This window comes from Eutrigla gurnardus, assembly GCF_963514095.1.
Source record: "Eutrigla gurnardus genome assembly, chromosome: 17".
Lineage (NCBI taxonomy): Eukaryota > Metazoa > Chordata > Actinopteri > Perciformes > Triglidae > Eutrigla > Eutrigla gurnardus.
The window spans coordinates 7,377,686-7,399,529 of record NC_139928.1 but is presented as its reverse complement, the minus strand read 5'-3'; the positions used below and the strand labels follow the sequence as shown (position 1 = coordinate 7,399,529).

Sequence of the window (21,844 nt, the reverse complement as noted above, 5' to 3'; positions counted from 1 at the left end):
TCTGCGTTGTCTTTGTGTATCCTTAATAGTGGAGTTAACCTAAATGTGATATAATATCTAGTCTGTGTATTACAACAGTCCAACAGGCCTGCACTTGCCTGAGAATCGAAATCCCACGTGAAACCTGCAGATGTATTAATGCGGATACACAGTCACAGCATGGCTTGTTAAGATAAAGTAAACATTACATTACCTGTTAGAAAGCTTAGAGACTCATAATTGCTGAATTTATGAACAACAGCGTTGTTCCCTTTTTCTCTCTTTTTCTCTCTTTTTTTAATCCCCTCTTTGAAAACAGTAAATAACTTGTGCCCCCATTAAGTGTTGGGAATACTTCAGGCTGGTACCAAATGGCAGAACACAGACGCCTAATTCAATCAGAAAGCCCGAGGGCGGCCCAGCATGGCTAACTACATCACAGTTAAGCATCTTGATTTTGTCAGAATTATAGAAAATGACATGTGAACTCGACATGAACCAGAGAGTCGGGGTGGAATCCTCGTATTGGCATTTCTTAATCTAAGCAGGGCGGTGCCAGAAAAAATCAATACTTTTCAGCGGTGCTCCTTTTTAGCTGTTTTCTCCCCACTAGTCTGCAGAGAAGGACTCCCGACATCACAGCACAGTAATGCGACAACAACACAGTGCGTACAGTCATGACGAGGCACAAGGAAACGCATGGCATTGTAAAAACACAACTCACTGTTAGGACTTTTGCCCAAGTTGTCAAATAATGATTAAGTTGTCAAAATTAGCAGCAGAACATCTTGTGTCATACAGTATATTAAAAGAAGCCTTTGTTATACGACGTGTTGTATCAAGAAAATACTATTTGGATACAGTATGAGATATCAACATATTGCACATCAATAGATAAACAACACTAAAATTTAATTCTGGAAAAAAAGGAAAAAGTGTGAGTCATACAAAAGGTCTCCCCACACAGCCTTGTCTCCGAAAGAATTACCATCCCATTGAAGGAAACAGCATTGTGATTTTTTTGTTTCAAGGGAAATGTGTTTTGCTGTGTGTGACATATCGCAAATATGTTGCATCTGTGGAACTCCATGTACGGACGAGGTCGGGGGTCAAAGTGCAAGGGGACTTTCGCTTCTCCTCTATTGTGATTTCAGACATTTTAAGCAAAACCCTAACCCTTTTTTGCAAAACCTCATCACTTATGTTGCCTTAACCTTCCTATGTATTTGTAAAGTTTTTTTGGTTTGTCCATTAAACACGTGTTTCAAACTGTTTAAAACCAAACCAAAGAGTGGAGTTTAGGTGTATGGGAGAGTAATTTAGCAGGACTATGTTTGGTTCAGACATTGCTGAATTGATTGCATGCAAAGTCAAAGGAAAGATGCTGAACTGTAAATTTGCTCAAATCTCGGAAACTGTGGCGAAACAGACAAAACAAACATTGCTAGCTGGCTACAGCAGACATGTGTACATCAACACTGTTGGTTTGGAGGGAAATAACTGCAGGAAACAGTACAGCTGTCAAAAAGAAATATAGCCTCTAATTCTATCTGAACACACACTACAAAAAAACATTGTCCAAAGGTTGACGCTAGGAAAGGTCATGGGGTCAGTAAATCAAAGTTGTGTAAAAAAAATGGAGACAAAATAAAATATAGTCTTGTCAGTTGTTTTCACAATATATTGATGCAATGTCAGCGTCTTCATCAGCATTTCCCAGCACAAAAACTACACGACTTGAATTTCATCAACACTCCTCTTTATACAATTTTATATCTGCCTGAAACTTAATACTGAGTTTTTTTTTCTCTTCAATTGAAACCATAAAGATTTGACGGCCTAAAAAGTTACAATTTTGCAATTCAAAACGCTTTGGTTTTCCTTCCACAACCTTCACTGAACATGTCTTCCTGATACAGACTGAGGGCCACGGGGAGAAAGCAAAACATCGAGCGGAAAAGGAGACAAAAAGGAAACTCACAGGGACTCCTTTCAGTACAAACAAACTTACTTTTCATCAGGTGCTATTACACGTCCCATTCACATTTATTGGATTGAGTCCATGCAGCATAACCAAGGTGCTGACAGGGGCTGATTACTCCAATAAGTCTTGCGGCCCTAGAGGAGGGGTCACCCAGAGGACAGGAATGCAGAAGGGCCTTCCTGAGGTCCAGCACTGACCCGGACTAGAGCCCTGCCCAAAGGATGGCTGACACCCCCTCACCCCCACCTCCACTGTGAACCTTTCTCCTCTTCTCTGCCAAAGATCTCCTCCAAAAATCCTGCTTTCCTACAATTCTCAGTTTCCATTCTTGGCTCACCATTTAGTTCGTCTTCCTCCCCTTTAGGAAAATAAAGTTTTAGGTTTCGAGTTGTACACATGCACATCAGACCAGTGGTTCTCAAATGGGTCCAAACATAAAGGTCACAAGAAAATTGTTCCATATAACAAATGTTTTGAGGATTTATTGTTCCCCTTGAGAACATTAGAATCACATTCACCCATGGCCCACTCAGCGGCTTTGGCCCTTTAAATTACACCTCACTGTCTGATGACCTGACCTCAGTATGACATTTCGGTCAACAGGTGAAACAGTCAAAAGTCAAACCAGTTGGAAACTATGGAATGGAAAAATCTGGAAAGATCCATTTGTTAAAATTTGATCATCTCAACAACCTGGGAAAGAATAAACTAATATAGATCCTTTTCAGTCTTCTGCAGAGACGTCCAGGGTGGTTGAGTCGGAGGGAGAAAACACTTCATGGATTTTGACAGATGTGCTCGTTTCGTTTCAACGCAATGAAAGAATCCAGACTTTGGTCCATATTGACTTCTGCTGTGCTGACTGTGTGAAGAGTTAATGTGAACTCAGTGTTGACAAATGTAATCAGTAATGGTGAACACATGTGTCCAATCTCTGCACATGGCATCACACATGAAAATCGATGGATAAACCCGACTATTCCAGTCTCAAACCAGTCCGACGAGCCACCAGGTCAAGTCTTTTGGACGAAAGCCTTCTAGAGTCTTTCGGAGGGGGGATATAGAGACCGTTCAAAATAACTTCACTGGCCTAGAAAGTTGTGTTTTTATCTGTGAGATTGACCTGACAGAAGTTGCATGCAGGACTTCATTCAATAACCAGTCAATAAATCATTCCTGCTCTTTCCTTGTCTGCCATTACACATTTAAATCATTTAACGTCCTTTTTGTTTATGATGAACCAGTCGAGGACAAGGTTGCTGCAAGTCAAACTATCAATCTGTCACCGAGCTGTTTGTTCTTCTTGTGCCTTTTGTCTCCCTCGACTGTTTTCTGCCTCGGCTCCACACATCCAGCGGCTGTTAATCAGTCGCCGGAGCTCCACGGTGCCGCCGCCGCCCTACAGAACCCAGGAGAACGTGGCTTAGCGCCTTTCAAAGCCCGCCTGCCCAGCATCGCCACAAACAGACACAGCTAACCCGGCCCCCTCTATGAGAGAACAGCCTCGGCACAAAAACAACCTTTTTGTTCGCGCTCTCAACCTAAAAAAAAAAAAAAAAAAAAGGCTCCACAGTCAGCTGGCCTTCCCCCAAGACAAACTCACTCGATCACAGGGATCCGTTCATGGGCTGTGTGGAGGCCCTGGACCTGCAGCTGAGCAGCGAGTGGAGAGACTGAAGAAAGCCTGTGTGATGGACCTCCAGTCCTGATCATGCTATCTCTTCAGCTCCCAATCGTATCAACAAGCATGCAGCTAGCAGCCGCAGACTAGCAGAGTGTGCTCCGCCTAATGTAATTGATGAGTTAGGAGCCGAGTTGTGACCAGGGGCCAAATACAGCGCCGCGACCAGACAAAGGGCTCGGCCAAGGCAGAGACGCACAGCAAACACCAAGCGCTTGGTGTGCATGCGGCAGCGTGACGGATGACGGAGCAGACAGCAGGGCTCTGTGGGAACTGGCCCTCTTCACACCACCAAATGTGATCTCTGTATTTACTTGATCGTTGTTTGGGGACATGGATCGGCATTAAAGGATCATTCAGGCCCAGAATCACTGACGATTTACATTCATATCAGCGGCATGTCATCTACATCCTGTCCCAACGTCTAGTGCCAATGCATTACCGGCTTTTATGTAGCGAAGAAGAATGTAATGTAATGTAATGCATCCAACTTTCATGCGACACAATTCGATGAATGCTTGTTGCTGGGTAGAGGCTGAGCTTTTTGTCATGCTATGTGAGCAGCAGCAGCAGCGGCGGCATGGCAGCAGGTGACAGCATAGCTACCAGGTTAGTGGCAGTGTGCCAGCAGGATGGTACACAGTACACCGTTTACCACAACCTTGTCCTATTTGACATACATGTCTTAAAATAAAATAATTTAAAAAAAGAAAGATTGATTGCAATTGTCTTGTTTCATCAGTACTTGGATCTTATTTTGGGAGATTTCTCCGTCATTATACTGGAAATGTTGCAACATGGCAAGAGTTAGTGTTGTCACGATACCAACCGGTTCCGGTACCAACATGTTTTTCTGTACTTTTCGATACTTTTTCAAATAAAAAGTGAACGTAAAAAATGTCATTACTGACTTTATTTTAATAGAAAATCTTAGAACAATAACATATTAATCAGCAAATAAAATAAAATACCACAAAGACAAGCTTTTCTAATGCACACAATTTTAAAAATGTGAAAATATAAATACAATAATATAATATAAAATATAATAATATAAATAAACCAGCTCTATTTTTTTTCTTCCAGAGCTACTTTTGTTAAGAGTGAAGGGCGGTGGCGCTTGCTTTTAGCACTGAATGTGGCTTTTTTTCATGAGTAAATGACCTGTCGTTCCCTGAGCTCAGTGTGCAGGTCTGGGGGCTTGTCCGGAGGTGTTTCCACCGTTAGCCATGCATGTTTTAAAACACTGTTTACACAGTGGTGCATCGGCGTTAACTGCCTCGCCTTGCGCATTTGTTTTTAGCTAAAGTACGGCTATATCGCACTTTGCAGCGCTGGTTTGTCCACAAGTTGTGGCGTGGTGACGGTTGCAGCAGCCATTCTCCTCTTCATGCTCCTCTCTCTCTCTCTCTCTCTCTACCTCTCTCCCTCTCTCCCTCTCTCTCTCTCGAAGCTTTGCTCCGTTTGTTGCTCCAGTCCACGCTGCTCGCTAACTTGCTAGCAGTGTTGGGAGTAACGCGTTACAAAAGTAATGCATTACTGTAATGCATTACGTTTTGCTGTAACGCGGTAATGTAAGGCATTACAAAAAAAAAAACTGGTAATATTTTACTCTGTACAAATCTCAGTAACGCGCGTTACAATACATTTTAAACCCGAAATCAATTGACTCTACATTCGCGATCGCGAGATGGGCATACGACTCACGGAGCGGCTCCCGGTCGGTCAGAGGGCAGCGGACCCCGGCAGTCACACCGTGGATCAACAGCTGAGGGCGGCGGCGAAGCCAGAGGCTCCGATTCTCCCCGTCGGTTTTGGACCGCTTTTATGTCCGCGTCATAACGCTTTTGGTGCGAGTTTAAAACTTCAAAACGCGAGCGTCAGACGCTGTCAGAGCGGTTATGAACAGTGTTTTAGAGCTCTCCCTAAATGTCTCAGGTAGGCTTTCAGGTAATTTCGCAGCATAACACAGTGCCTTCCGGGTCATTAAAAAAGACGTACGGCAAATCTGGAATGAAAAATGGCCCTGTTATTTCATCCCCGAATCCCATTCATGAACACAATAACTAATATCAGTTAACTAGTCATTTTCCGTTTTTTTGTTCTTTTATTTTGAAGCGATAAAAACATCACATCCTTCTGTGTAATGAGCTGCATTGAACACAAGAAGATCTATTGAGAACAAAAAATCCATATTTCCTTTTATTTTGGCGAAAAGTAATGCAAAAGTAATGTAAAAGTAGTGTAATGCCTTACAATTCAAACACAGTAATATTGTAATGTAACTAATTACTTTGAAATGACAGTAACAAGTAATAAATAATGCATTACGCTTTTGAAGTAACTTGCCCAACACTGCTTGCTAGCTGTGGCTCGCTCCTCGTCCTCTCAGCTGTAGTTACAACGCGGTGACGTCACGCGGCGAGTTCGCCGCGCTGTTGCGGGCGCTGTTGCGGGCGCTGTTGCGGGCGCTGCCGGCGGCGCTGCAAGTACCGGTCCCGTCCAAATGCAATATAGTACCGTTTTAAATGCCTCAGTACCCCGGTACCAAATTAGTACCGGTATACCGTGCAACCCTAGCAAGAGTAAAGTCTGACAGGGCCTCGAAACACAACTGGCTCCAAACAAGCTAACAATTCACTTCCATACACTTCTCAGACCCAGAGGTTACTGCCTGATCATAATAATACAGGAAAAACATGTGAGCCCACAACTTTAGTGGGTCACAGCTGAACCAGGTAGTCAGTGTGTGAAACGTGATGGAGGGTTTATTTTTACACTTGTAGCAATGTTGCCATATCCCCAGTTCTCCGGAATATGTTTGCTAAATCCAGTGTTGTTATTACTAATGGTGGCACATCTATGAAATTAAGTCGTAATAAACCTGAATTATCCTTTCAATATATTCACTTGCAGTCACTTCCCAGCACTACCTGCAAATTAACAACAAGTGTATGAATGTATTTCCACCTCTGTGTGTATTTCAGAGTCTGGCTGCATGTTGTGGAGGATCCGTAGCCCATTTAGCAGAGTAAAGCACATTGGCTCTCTATGAATGAGAGCGAACATCCGTCCAACTTATCTCTGAGTGCAGACTTGGGCTCTCTGCCTCATAATTACAGGTCCATGCACACAAATCACGGACACACGTTTAAATAGCTTCTTTGTGGGAAGCTTAAGAATACCACTCATTCCACAGCCCCCCTTTTTTTCTCCATTTCTGAGTCCAGATCAAATGAAGGGAAACTAAGTGTGAAAACTGGACTTTGCTCCTTGTTGTGCCTCGACTACCAGACTATTTGCATTGCCACTTAAGGCTCTTATAAAAAGAAATAAAAAAACCTCAGTCGCAACAGCAGGATACACTTCCTGGGATAATTTATCTAAATCTCGAGCCTCTGCCTCATTTTCAAAGTGTTTGCATCCTCTGCAGGGCACAAACCTGAGTGCCGTAAAGCTTCTGATAGATGTGAACCAAATTTAGCTCTTGAAAGTTCACGTTGGCCTGCGTTTGACTCCCGGATCTCCAGCTCCAGCCGGGCTTTCCCAGCCCCCACATCGCTTCCTGTGATGAAATCTTCTCTTCACGGTTAGTTTCGGAGCCCCTCCTCCACTCCCTTACCACCCACCACCGCCAACAAAAAAAAGAAAGAAAGAAAGAAGCGATCTTTGAAGCGAGCCGCATCTCTGCTGGCCCTGTCGAACAATGAGATGCTCTCCGGCTGCTTTGTGCTGCAGGCCTCTCAATGCAAACAGAGCTCTGAGAACTGCTTTTTCATTGTCTCATCTTCAAGGGGTAATAAATAAGAGCCGGGACAGCTAGACAAGCTGCTACAGGGCGAGAATAAGAATGTCGCTGTTAAAAAGGCTGGCTTTCAATCAAAGTCCATTCAAAGAATAGTTGGGGTTTTGTATTGACGCATGTTGTGCCTATTAATGAACATACAAAAGGAGCCATTTTCTTGATTTACGCGCGGCTACCATGGAGAATGCACTGTGGCCACAGGCAGGGGAGGCCATACGTTACAATGTGCATTTGGATATTTACCTGCTGACAAACCCTCTAATAGTCGTACCAGTTTTTGTTTGTTTGTTGACTAAAAAGTGCCCTTTTTTTCCAAAAAGGAAATCTAAAATGAGCTTGGATTCGGTCCCAGGAACAATCTCTTCCCTTTATTATCGAGCAGATCCTCAAGGCTCAAAGACACAAACACGGTGCAGAAAAGCCCCTCGGTCTGCAACGAAATCATATCAATAAACTACAGTAAGCTCTGTAATCAAGACAGCTCCAATCATAGGTTGCTTATTGCTTTGGGGAGTAAATACCAGTAGATGCACTTCCAAATTGAAGCCTTCCCCAATTAGTTTTGCTTTGTTGTTTGTTTTTTTCTAAATTTCCCCCCTCGCAGGTTCTTATGGACAATTATCATTCATGTATCGACATCGTTTGGCTTTCGCCAGGGAGCAGATGAAGGTTGAAGTAGCTTGACAACAAGAGAGTGAAGCGGATTGATGGCGGGCTCGCAGTAAAGAGTCAGGCAGCCTGAGCCTCTCATTAAACAGCTCCAGATGTGTGCCAGATGTCAGAGGGGGGGAGGGGGGGAGATTGGAGGGGATGAGGGGGTCTCTCCCATAAAAACCCTCACCATAAAAAAAAAATTAAAAAAAACCCTGGGCTGATGTGATCACAGTGGGTAACTGGTGTTGCTTACAGGAGCTCGGGCACCTTTCCAAACTCCAGACAACCGTAGATCATGTTGTAAACACGTTTTAGGCTACGTGCGGAATGTGCAGCAGCATGTATGTAAAGGATTCTCCGAGCGCTACATGGGGAGGGAGGGGGGCGGGGATGCGAGGAGACTCCTGGCAATGTGAACTATGGTTGAACTGCAGGAGGGAGTGCACTGAAAGGTTGGAAACAGTGGGGGTAAAAAAAACTCCCAGCCCCTTCTTCAATCAGTCATACAGCCCCGACCATGCTCCAGTTTTCAGACATTCCTCTACGCGTTGTCGATGACCAAAAATCTGAATTTTTTTTTTTCATTCTTTGTTCCACAAGCCCTTCTCTCATCACATTCAGCCCTCGGTGAACGAAGATGCGCCGCCTCTCGCAGACGGGAGATGAAAAGCATATTGTATTTTGTAAAGACTTGGAACCTGTTAAAATGGAAACGCTGTTAAACCTTTAGGGGTACACCATGAGACGTAGCCCCTCGCTTGCTCTCCTTCGCTTCTCTCGGCCGAAGCGGCTGGCGAGTTAGGTCCATTCATTTGCCAGCCACTTGAGCGCACATTGATTTTCAATCCAGAGGGTTAGCACATGGTGTAATGAGAGAAGTCTGCATTATTCATACTTTGCCAGGGCGAGAAACCACATGTGACCTAAATACCCTGCGATGGATTCTAAAATAACAACAGGGAAACACTGACAGACAGTCAGGCAGACAGTGACTTGAAACGGGCGAGGTAGACAAAGGAAGGGGTAGTGAACGAGGAGGGGGTACATCTGGGGGGGAATAAAGATGAACGTGTAGGTGTGCACGAGTGCTGTGCCAAGTCTGAGTCTCTCCTAAGGTTGGTAGCTGTGCACACATGTTGTAATAGTGTGTTGTGAAGGCGGGACACAAAGCCGGCACTAAAGTGAACAGTGTGTACGACGTATGTCCAGGCATTCATCCCATACAGCGTGTCTCGGGCCGACCCACTGCTGCACAGATGGGTTTTATTACCAGGACATTCAGAATGAGCTTCTTCCTCCTGCAGTTGCATTATGAATACGGCGTGACACTCTGAGTGTGTCTGCTGCTTTCAGGGTGACGTGAAGCAGGTATGAAAGATGTGATCGCAGGTAGTGATCATCTTTAAGAAAACAAGTATTTGTCCAAGATGCAATGGAGGTGAATGGACTCGTTTCTTAAACAACAGAAGTGAGTGTGGGCGGTTTTCATATTCTATCCACGTTTTCACTTTTAATACTTTAAACGATTAAAAAAAAGGTATTCAAAAGATGAGTCTTAATAATAGAGGCTGGTTGAGGGGGATCAGTTTGTTTTATCAGTGTGACAACAAACTCATGTCATATGCAGCCCTCTTTCTGAGTTACTTTTTATTTGCAGAAATTCTGCTTCCTACTTGCTGCTGCTTCACAGTAAACCAAACACGTTCCTCTGTTTTTCTCCTTGTGTTGTTCATGAATTATTTACAGTCACTTTGTCCACTTTGTCGTCATTTTTAGTCACTAATAAGCTACTAACAATGAAATATATTGTGTATATTATGAGTTTAAAGGTTTTAAAAGTTTACAAAGTATGAGTGTCTTACATTAGTACACGGCTCTCGTATGAGATCAATACATTGAATGGGTGCTGTCAGCGGTCAGAGATACCATTCTACTGATCAGATGGGCCAAACTGCACCTGCCACGTTGTGAAAGGGAAACTTAGAATTACGGATTGAAACAAATCAACTTTAGGTTTCGGGAACAAAAGCGTGGTAAAATAAGTCGACACTGACTATTGGTTTCACACGGGACATGAACAGCCGTCTCCTGGGTGAAAGTCCCCAGATAGTGGACTTTGTTGCTATTCATACATCACTTGACTTCCTCATAACGGCTGCCGTCGTCTTCTTGCGTCCGTATCGGCGATCAACCGTGTGAATGGATGATATCGACCGTCTGCACCTACCAGCAGGTCTGTCATGCCCCTTCTAAAGCACATCCATGAGGTTGAGAACGCCCATTCAATCGGCTGATGATATCGGAGGCGGCCGTGGATGATGTAGCTTTACTGCACACTGACCTCAGAAACATTCATGCACTGCCTTCAAATACGTGCTGCAGCTGACAGAGCGCTCTCTCTGCTGGAGGCCCGATGCTGCCAGGCGGATTTCAGGGAGGAGAGAGAAGGAAACATTTCTTGGGCGATGACACAGGATAAGATGAGGAGCGTGTCGACATTCCCCTGTCAGACGAAGGCTTTGATAATGTGTTGGGGTCGTGTGCAGGTAGGACACTGACAGGGTGGAAGTACCCCTCAAGGCCATATGGGATGAGAGCAGCGGGAGGAGATGCGACAGATGGGTAGAGGCTGGAAGTGTGTGAATGACAGGATCTATTAGCCAGCTCGCTGACATGCTTGTGTGCTACGGTTTTAGAGTCTGCTCATGATGCCTGATCTGAAAAGGGTTTTGATTTTGTTGAGCTAAAGTCGAGCTGACATGAAAAATGCCTTTTTAGATCATATTGTGCACCTAAAGAAATCTTCATATTTTTATATAAAACCCCAACATCTTTTTCTTCCTGGAAAACTACATATGACGTGTGCTTACATCAGCTAGTACCAACTCATTTCAACCAATAACACCATGACATCCATCCATCAATCATTCTGCAACTTCGACCCTGCACAGAGCTAACGAAAGTCGTGAGCTAATCTTCTCAACCATCAAATCAAATTCCTGCCAACGTTACGTCCTGCATGCCGATACATTTCCACTTGAAGTGGTTTAACTGAACTTATATGAGCAACTAAGTAGATGTTGTCATTTTCGTAACTTCAGGAACTGAAAGTTGGACCAGCACTCCACGTGTACCTGGCCAGATGTGTGCACATAATTGCAAGCCGCCGTGATTTGTTTCACTATTCACTTCCATCCTTCACACGGCTACTTCTGTCAGCTGGAAAAAAAAGCTTTTAACGCAAACGCAAAGGAAACAGGACTCTTGGGGTGAGATCTGGGAGGCGTTTCTCCCCACCTTCTCCCCGCGTGGTCGCTCAGATCAGATACAAATGCTTTTGCTCAACTCGCTCATGCTCGGTTGATTCAGTACTACTGACCCACTTATGCCATCACAGCACAGTAGCACAAGTACAGATTGAGCTGAGGAGTCTAATTTACACAACCTTTTAATGACATGAATGGAAGCAAATGGCTGTAAAATTACTTCAAACGCAGCAAGGTGGTTGGAGTAATAGTTGGCTGTACTGTTATGGATATAAAACATGCAAAACCACTGCTTTGTTCCTTTGTTCTGTTTGAGTTTAAGAAGTTGAATATATATCCTGCTTTTGCAAAAGAGAATCTTCCAAAACAACACTGTTTGATCATAATACTTCTCGGGTTTTCATCTCTCTCATACATACACATGCTCACACCCTAACGCACCCCTCCGTGATGTTGACTGGGTCGCCGGAGACCCCGGGGGGGTTCGTGGTGTAGTAGAGTTAATTTTCCTTTGTGAATCCCCCTGCGGAGTTAGAAGGCAGCAGGCGGGGCGAGCCGGACCGCTGACCCAACAACAGCGAGCGTCTGAGTCCGTCCCCTGGGGGACGCCGCAACGGCCTGGATCATTTGCGGAAATCCGCAAATCCCATTCAACAGCAGCGCTCATTAATTTACTGTTTGTTTCATCTGTATGGTGTTTGTTTTTTTCTGGATCTCCAAAGTTCAGACGTGTTCAGACGTATCTGTAACAGACAGCCACGCATTTATTCTTTTGTCTCTAATGTTGAGAGGAACACGGTCTCTGCTTTAGTCTGCTTCACACCCCGAAGGGTGATCAAGGAGAACACAGCACCTGTACTCTTTTTATCTACTTTTTGTTATTGTGTTTTTTCTTCATATTTACGGTGCCATGTTTGATGTCTACACTTTGTCCCGCCCCAGTCGGCGAGGCCAGATCATATTAATGTATTGATATTCTTTTCATCTTGCTTTCAACTGCAGGAAGGGATGGTATTTTTAAACATAACAATTTTGACGTGGTTCTACTTGCAATATGAAGAGACGATCATCTGTCCTTTCGACTGAAAGATCTTTCAGTCGATCTTACTCAGTGATTCGCGGCCTCAGGGTTCGGAGATCACGGGGTGATTACCTTCGTAGGTGATCTGATGACCTCATAAGTCAAAATTAAACTCAAAAAATCGTGTGAAATATTGTACAGATACTCCATTATTCCTATCAAACAGTCTACAGCAGCCATTTATAGACTTGGAAGGAGATTTAATTACTGACGCCAAATAAATCGTCTTTTATTTAACATATCTGTAGTACATTTTTGAGCCACACGAGGGAGCCTAGTTGTTCGTGCACCCTGCTTATAACAATCTAATATCTTGTTTTTTGGACGAGAGGAAATGAAAGAGAATGTGATAGCCCAAAAACACATTTTCATGACATTTAAACATATTGCTCAATAAATCAGTACACTACTCCATATACTTTCCATTGTCCATAAAAACTCAAGACTAAATTCAGAACACATGTTCTAATAAATTGATGCCTGTGAGTCCAGGAAGCGAGCAGATGCTGCACGGACACGCTGCACCCGTGCACACGTAGCCTAAAGCCTGTCATTGGAAGGAGTTTAACTATTAATGGTGAAAAACTTGGAACAGCCGGCGGTTTGCCACAGCCTCAGTATCTGCATCTCTCATGAGTGTCGATGAGATTCATCCTTGTGAGAGCGAGTCGGGGCTTTTCCCTCCCATGTCCACTCAGTTTGGCTCAGCGTCCTTTCGTGGTGTCAAAAATAACAAGGAGGCTACAAAGTTGTCAGAAGTCGGCGGTCCAGGCTTCACAAATGGTTTTAATCTGGCAGTAAGGTCGAAGAATAGGTAGAGGTTGCAAGGTTTTAAGAATTTGTTTCAATCGGGCATGACTGAATTGTTTTTTGTGATGTCGGCTTATATTGGCAGTGTATGAAGCTGTCCGGGGACGATGATGATATAAATATTAATATCCGAGAAGATGCTGACAGGGGGAAACAGCTTTCTACTGCAAGACTTGCATGAAACACGGCTACTGACGTTTAACCCCAAACAAACAAACAGCTAAACAGAACCTAATGAAAAAAGTAAGGAACCGTTCTACAGGGGTCAGGTGATTTTGCTGAATTCATTGAATTTGATTATTCAAACAAGCTAATTTGAAAACGGGGAGACCTCTTACTAAAATATAAAAACTTTAAATCTGGCAGCAAATACAGGCTAAAATACAAATTGATAGTTTCCACTGGAAACTGTATGAATACGCTGATATGATGGATGAGATGATGGTTTCCTATTTGGCTCGTGTGTCTAATTAGTCAAATGAGGCAATTTCTCAACAGGAATAAAAAAGTCTGCTCGACAAAAATGACAAATATTGAAACTGACTCTCTGCATTGTGTCTATTTACACTTCAGAGTTGAGCAGCACACAGAGCTGCACACCCGAGCTCCTCACCGGGAGAAGGATCCCCCTTGGGTGAACCTGCCTGCTGGTTTTCATGTCAGAGCAGATTTTTTGAGGTGGTGGAGGGAGGCGAGAGGGAGGGAAGGAGGGAGTAAATACGGGGAGGTGAAAGCTGCGGTTTGTGTTGCCTAAGTCTGAGAGTGTCAAAATATTTCTAGTGCGAGACGTCAGTGCCCACTTACAGTGAGGAAATAATCCAGCCGCCGTGCAGCTATCTGGATTACTGTCTGGGATCGCTATCATCATGTTCTGTCTGATTAACTTCATCTCTGAACAAAGTCCTTCATTTTTAGGATAGTTCTCTTCGTCTTAATGTGCCCCTCTTAAAGACTTGAAGAGCTTCTCGAGACACAGCTCATTGTTTTAGAGTGTTTTATCATACTGTTGTGTTCTATTGTATTACAGTAATTTAGTATTGGGGAACTCACAAGTGAAGGAATAATGATGAAAACCAGTCAAAGCTGAAGAAGCAGAGGTCTAGATGGTCTGAGTCTGTGTGGGTCAAAAGTGTTGAATTTCCCATAATGCCACTGAAAACGTTTTTCTGAGACCTTCTATGCCTGCTTTTTGAAATGTAAAGTCCCAAACCAAAATAAACCTGATGACATCATCAGATCTGTACACCACGCTGATTTAACACATCACTACAATAACATCTTCACACTCATGATAAGCAGTTTACAAATCAACTAGCACAATTAATATCTTTTTTTATTCCACATATTCTTTTCTCACATCAAAACCAGGTGCCCATCTTACCTAGTCTGGTTTTCACCATACTATGGTCAATCTTTTAAGATTGAACATTAGTCTGGGGAAGCTGCGCTTTGTTTCTACTGCTCAAGAGGCGGGATCAATGGGCATCGTTCAAATGACTCCGTACGCAATTGGATAGTCCTACAACCAATCAGAGCGTGCCAGGAGAGAATGGCCGTTTCTGATTGGAGCCAAAGATTCTGGCAATGTAACAGCGAAAGTAAGCCTGAGGGTGTCCAGCCTAAACTGCCGAGCGAAATCCAAATTTCCCGGAAGTTCAGGCAGGGTTCACCCAGCCTACATCTTACCCACAATGCAACTTGATTGCTGACAATTCTATCACCACAGAATCCATCTCCACACAACCCAGATTATATTTCTTAACTTTTAAACATTAAGGGCCCTAGTTTCGTAGACCAGCGCAGGGCGGCGCAGGGTGGCGCAGCCGGCGCAGTGCAAGTTTCGACCCGCGCAGCCTTGCGCACCGTCAGTTTGGCAGTTTGGTAGATCGCCTGCGCCAAGATGGGTGTGGCGGCGCAGCAGGGGGAGGCGTCACAGATTCAGCTTGGCGTAGCGGAAGTTTCGTGGCAAAAAGCCTCGCCGAGACTGCGCTGAAAGCTCGCCAGCTCCGACCTGGTCTACTTTCGGCGCAAGGCGCAAGGCGTAAATAAAGTCCATTCATTCAATGCGAATCACAGCTGGCGGATCGGAAGTTTGGCGGACCGGCGCGCAGTGCGCACACGTCACCGAGACCTCACAGGCAGGTTTCCACAGTTCCAGGCACATTTGAATGCAATACATAATCACAACAAACACTATTTAATGCAACTCATTGAATCAACACGTGAATTTATATCTATATAGATTGTCCCGTCACATCTGACGTCAGATCAAAGGCGGATGGCACGCGTAACGGAAACTCAGCCTCTCGGACCAAAACATCTCCCTCTCTCTCTCCTGTTTTTTATAATATGGGCATTGTTATTATTATGATACGCGCGCACAGCGCGTGATGCGCGTGGTGGGAGCGGCGGCGCTGCTTCTGTCATCGGGTTATCAAGTGACGGAACTTGCACTGAACCTCCCCTAACGCATTAAAGGTGAGGAGAGGAGCTCATTTGATTGGTGAAGATCTGAATCGGCTGTATTAATCCCAGTCCACGCCTCGTCTCCTCCTCGTCTCCCACTCACGCCTCCTTCTCCTCCCTCTTTCCCACTTGCGCCGGTGGGCGAGACGGGAGGTGTGCCTGCGCGAGCCTGCGCGAGCCTGCGCGGTGCACGAAACTTGCAAAGTCCAGGCGGACACACCCCGTCGGCGCGGCGCAGGTGCGCTGAAAGCTGACTGCGCCTGGTCTACGAAACTAGGGCCCTAAGTCTTCAGTGACAGCCAATGCTGACCCACGTGACATCACTAGAGGACATTGGTTAGATTTCTCTGGAGACGTGCAGTAGTGCACCCCAACACCTGGAAACAGTCTTTTATGTTTCAAATATGCAGACCCCCCTTTTAAAGGTCTCTGCATGGTCCCTGCACCACATTTCCTCACAATTATCATCGTTAAATATCTGCGATCAAGTAGAGGATTCAGTGCTACAGATTTCGTTCAGTATTCATGCATGTACTCAACACTTCTACGGATTTCAACCTCACGTGAAAAGTGAAGCCAAGTGGAAAGTGCCTTAAACTTGCATTCTCTCTACTGGCCATCAGGGGGTGACACTTCTGGTTGCAAAAATAAAAGTCTGATTGCATGTATGAGAAAATTGCCCTAATTGTCACTTAATTTACTACAAGTTTATGTTTCAATTCTTCTTCAATACAGCATGAGTTAATTTAGTAAATTATATCCCACTTAGAGTTAAATAGCCCTCGCTACCTCATCTTCCATGCTACCAATGCAGCGAGCCACTGAGATTATTTTAACACGTAGCTGTGCAGTTTACCTGGAGTGATGGAAGCAGATGGAGCCAGATGCAGTAAGGTTGATGGACCTTTGTGGTTACTGTTATTATGGCAATCGCAAGTCGATGACGGGACAAAATCTCTGGACTCCTGATTAAAAGCACTACAAGCCCATCCACCACTCCATCCTGCACATCCTTACTTTCCAGCCGGATTCATAAAGGACACATTACTCCCTTCATCGGTGTTGGCACTCAATGGAATCGTCCCCAACACTTGCAGCAACAACACGGCACTACTTTTCTGCTGTGATACTGACTGGAAACGTAGATTATTTTAAACTGTATAACGTTTTGTCAGGTTTCATGAATGTAACACCAGCCGGAGGACTCACCAACAGGCGAGGGAGTGCTGCCGCTGCTGGACGTCTGCTGGATCTGCAGCCTCTGCGGTGACGGCGGCGGCAGCTGTGGCAGGGAGCTGATGATCGACGGGAACAGGAAAGGGTACACCCCGGGTGTGTAGCGCCTCATCTGGACCAGCGGAGGACTGCCGCGGGGCTGGGCGCGGCTGGCGGTCTTCATCACAGCGACGGGCGACGGGCACTGACCTAGCTGAGGCTCGGCGAGGCTGGGAGGCCATCGGGTGAACCCTGGCTGCGGTTAGTGTGTCTGGAGCAGGTGTGGTACCACCTCAGCACTCCAGAGATGCATGGTGGTGGAGTTCAGGGTCAGCCAGGTCCACTCAGAGGCTCGGTCCGCTAACACTGGAACACACACACAAATACACTGTGAGTTACTTACATCTCTGTAGCACTTCCAACACGATGAGGAATGGAACTGTATATAGATACAAATCCGAATCATTATCATGAGGAAGCCATGGTAATATAAGGTGTAGCATTGTCATTTTTGAGATGACACAAAAACATAACTGCCAATAAACATATCCATCAACATAACATTTCATTCAAGCAGCATCTGTCGCTGTATAGTCATCAAAGAGCCCCCCTTCTGCTCATGTGTGCGTTAAACTATTGTTTTGTTAATTAATGTTAATGTTAATTATTTTACACATTTCCTTTGCACATCAACCGGCGTGTTGGAGACTGACGCGTTGAATACAGTTCCCACAGCTCCATGAAAGATTGCAGATCCCTTAAAACAACTTGCTCCGCCTATAACTCCCTCAGGATCGTGAACCAAGCCGGCAGGAAGCTGTGCACGTGCATTTGCACAAGAGGTCCAAAACTCCACAGGGTACCTTTAAGGCAAATTAACAGTGGTCTCTGGCAGGAAGTCCATCAACCTCTCCTTGACATCCTCCTCCACCTTGTTATGTAAGAGTCAACCTGCTGCCGTCGTTGCTCTCATCCTTTGAAGGTCACAACGCGTCGTGTTTTCTGAAGATGAGTTCAAAGAGAATTTGAATCCTTTGCCTGGTTGGTTGTGAACACGTACAAATACTTGACCTTGCTGCATAGACAGACTTGTTGATAGGGCGTGCGTGTGTGTGGAGGGGGGGGGCTCTGTACAGTAACCCTACGGGCTTAGTTCAGAAACTGATAATTCCCAGGTTTCAAGGATTTCCTGAGACATTTCCAGCGGAGACATAGTCCTCATAAATCAGCCGCGGTTCACCCCCGGCGAACACCCCAATTCCACTCACATCAAGGTGCTCAGAGGCCGATGAAGACGAGCAGGGTGGGGCTGAGGTGTGATCAGTCCTCGCTGCCGAATTCTGCTTAACAGAGTTATAAACTGCTCCGGTATGATGGCGCTCATAACGCTGTAATCTGCAGTGAGGGGGCCATTAAAGTGATCTGTAACCGTAGTTTGTAATTAACGACCACCAGATAGCGTCTTGCCGCTGTGCTGCACGCCGCTGACGGAGGTGGAGACGGAGAAGAGGTGAGAGGAGAGAGGGAAGGACAGGGACGTGCTATTAAAATATGATCCGTGTCGGCGTGACTGGAATCTGAAGAACGTGATCTCCGAGTCACACTAGTAAGCCGGAGGTTCATTCAGCAGCATTTTCCCCATTAGTTCAACATTTTGGTCGTCACCATCTTTATATCTTTGCAACCAGTCAAGGAAGTGACCTTATTTGGACTGCGGAGGAGCGACGGGTGGATCTGACGAACACAATCAGCAGGTTGGCAACCTTACTGGATTTGGATCCATCTGGCTTCTGGTGTGAATCTGTTAACAAATCTAGCTTCATAATTCAAGGTCAAATTTACAAGACTTGAAGTCAATTTAGGAGTTGAGTGCATTGGTAGCGTGGTAACAATGGGTAAATATAAACTGATGTTTACTATATTTACTGAGCTAATAAAAGTGAGAAATAGGGTCATTTTCTCATAGACTTCCATGCAATTGGACTTTCATTTTTGCAGCCAGAGGAGTCGCCCCCTGATGGCCAGCAGAGACAATGCTAGTTTAAGGGATTTCAGATTTGGCTCACTCTTCAGAACCACAGGTTGCCTCCTGGTGAAAATAGATCATGTGGGAATTATTATTATTTTATTTTTTTTAATGTGCAAAAATTAACAGCAGAAATCTTACTGATCTCAGGTTTGTTTTTAGTCACACAAAGTCCACCCTTGGTTTAATGGATAACATGGCGCTTGATTGTACTCTACACATCAGATAACTGATCATTTTCCTTTATTTTGCTGCACACACTGACGACATGTGGAGAAATTCTTTAGTTTTGCCACATATGCCCTTCCAGTCAAACTTTACTCTGTAACATGAATATTATTGACACTGCTTTCTGTGTGCATGGAGTCATCGAGAGTCAGGTTTTTTTTCTTCTGGTGTATCAATAACAGGTGGAAGCAGCGGGAGATAAGAGGTGCTGCAGCTTGTTTGGCTCCAGCAGTCTTCTCTCCCCCGGGCTTCCCTGCTGTCAGACATTACTGTAACAGTTTAATCAAGAGGTGGAGAGGAAGCTCACATTCAGTGGGTTCTCCTCTCACTAACAAGGAACGCTCGATCTGGAAATACAGTAGTGATGAAGTGAGTGATGAAGAAAGTGAAAATGATTCAAATGAAAGATGATCTTCTTGCCTTTCATGAGCCGTTTAGACCTCGCTTTGCCACTTTACACAGTCCATGATACGAGGAATAATCAACAGGACAGAAAGTATCCTTTGACTCTTCATATTAGGAATAAAATGAGGCAAGAATGGGAAAAAGTTGCTCTAAAACAATTGGAGATATCAACCTCCATTTCTTTTCTATTGAACAGAATTCAGAATTATTTGTGTGAAATGTGTTTTTACGACACAGTAAAATGATTGTTTCTGTCAAAGGAGCTGTTGTATTGTGTGTTTGGCGAAAGCCATATAGCTCCTTAGTTTATTGTCATGAGTCACGGTAACATCCTGGATGTATCCTTCCTTATTGTTGCTTCTGTGCACTTCTCTCCCAAAATTAGATATTATTTCTGTGGGGAGTGCAGTTGTAACAGTGTGGGCTTAATGTAGGAAGAGCGGCCGGGGGCAAGGCTTAGCAAGGGGGGAGAGCAGCACTCACGGAGCAAAGTTTGTATTCTGCTTCTTATGTACTTGTTGTGCAGACGGCCTCTTCATAGCGATCACATTATTCTTGACTCCTGCAGAAAGCATTAAGTGCCTTTTGGCAGAGACAAACCACTTGCATGGGTAAATTATTGTTACTATTATTGCTCCAGCAGAATAAGTAATTTACTACAATTTTACAAAATTATCCAATTTACAGGCAGCAGGTGGAATTAGCAAAGTCCTGCTAATGCTTTTAAGCAATAGTCCGTGTACCTGGACCGGATGTAGACTTAATAAGGAGAACACAACGGTGAACTGTTGCTCAACTGATTTGACGTTTTAAAGAGACGGAGGTGGGAAGAGGTACAAAAGAGCAAGAGAGGCATCCCTCTGGGAACAGCATCACATCTCGCACCACATTACCGTGCAAGATGTTTATACGGCAACATAACTTTCCACAGCCGTGTTATTCACACAGTGTAGTCACCGCGTGTTCTGCAGTCTTTGGTCTCACGACTTCTAAACAATCTCCTTTAAGGAAACTTTCTTCCTCCGTCGTTGTGAGAAACAAGAGGCAACGCCGTGCGAGAATAATTCATGAGGCTTAATTTAGAAAATGCATCTTCTGCTGCTGCGGCAGATAGGAACCTGATACCAGCGCCGTAGGTGAAGACGAGCCGTATAAAAATAGAAGACGTTTCAAACGGTGAATTAGTGCGTGTAGAGATGAGCTGCTTGCATGTGAGCTTCTGCTTTACATGCAGAGTTAATTATTTTACTGGACTTCCTGTGTAGCAGCAAGTGTTAAAAAACAATGTTGCATATATATATTTATGGAGAATAAAGATATGACCATGATGAAATCGAATCGATGACGTGATATGATTCTGTGATAACACACATAAATATTTACAATATCACTTATACATAAATGTATACTTTATTGTACACAGTATTGCAGCTACAGAAATACTGTACACTAATTGTGTGTTGTGTTTTTCACAATTTCCTGAGGGATGTATTTAAATACTGTATACACACACGCAGTATACACAAATTTCATGCATTTTCGTCATTTTCATTCTCGTTATTCGTGCCGCCCGTTTCTGCGTTGACTTTGTATACAATGGCACCGTGCAAAATATTCATCATCGGATGATGATGACGATGATGACAGACCAAGAGAACAGTGAAGATCTGGATGTGATGAGGAGAGGACATCTGATAAGCTCAACCTGGAGGTGACGGGTGCCACGATTTCTCCTAGAAATGACAGCTGACGGCAACAGAGGGCACGGATTTGACGGCAGCGATGTGATTGATCATCCATCTTTTCATCCATAATCAGCTGATGAAGATGAAGTCTTCCTGATTGAACTTGTGCTGAGCTTCATATTTGAGCTATTTCATTAAGACTCGTAATACTGAAGTTAGTTATATGATGGGTATCCTCGTGTCTGTACAGCACACTCCGTGTCTCTGTCTCTGCTGCTTGTTTTCCTCTCTGCTTCACCCTCATCCTCTCCCTCACCGCTCAGTTGAGCATCTCTCTCTCTCTCTCTCTCTCTCTCTCTCTCCCGGTGATAGATGGCGGCTCCCCGTACGCTGACCTCTGGCATCTGGATCACAGCCATAATGACCGGGCCAAGTGGTGCTAACATGCCTCAGAGAAAGGTCAATAGACCTGAATGGCAATACAGGTATCGACACTGTCATCCGTCAGAGGCTGGAGGGGCTCGGCAACGGCACGACAACAATTGATTGCGCATCAGTC

The 21,844-nt window shown here is 44.6% G+C and overlaps 1 protein-coding gene across 1 annotated transcript in view; it reads right to left on the bottom strand.

The window, feature by feature from the left end:
- The window catches only part of LOC311027974 (retinoic acid receptor beta-like), a 110,659-nt gene extending 93,364 nt beyond the window's left edge, over positions 1-17,295 (bottom strand). The window contains exon 1 of the mRNA XM_084032206.1: positions 16,936-17,295. Within this exon, the coding sequence (XP_083888332.1) occupies positions 16,936-17,125 (190 nt within the window). The 5' untranslated portion in view covers positions 17,126-17,295. The remainder of the gene's footprint in view (positions 1-16,935) is intronic.
- Positions 17,296-21,844: the final 4,549 nt, after the last annotated feature.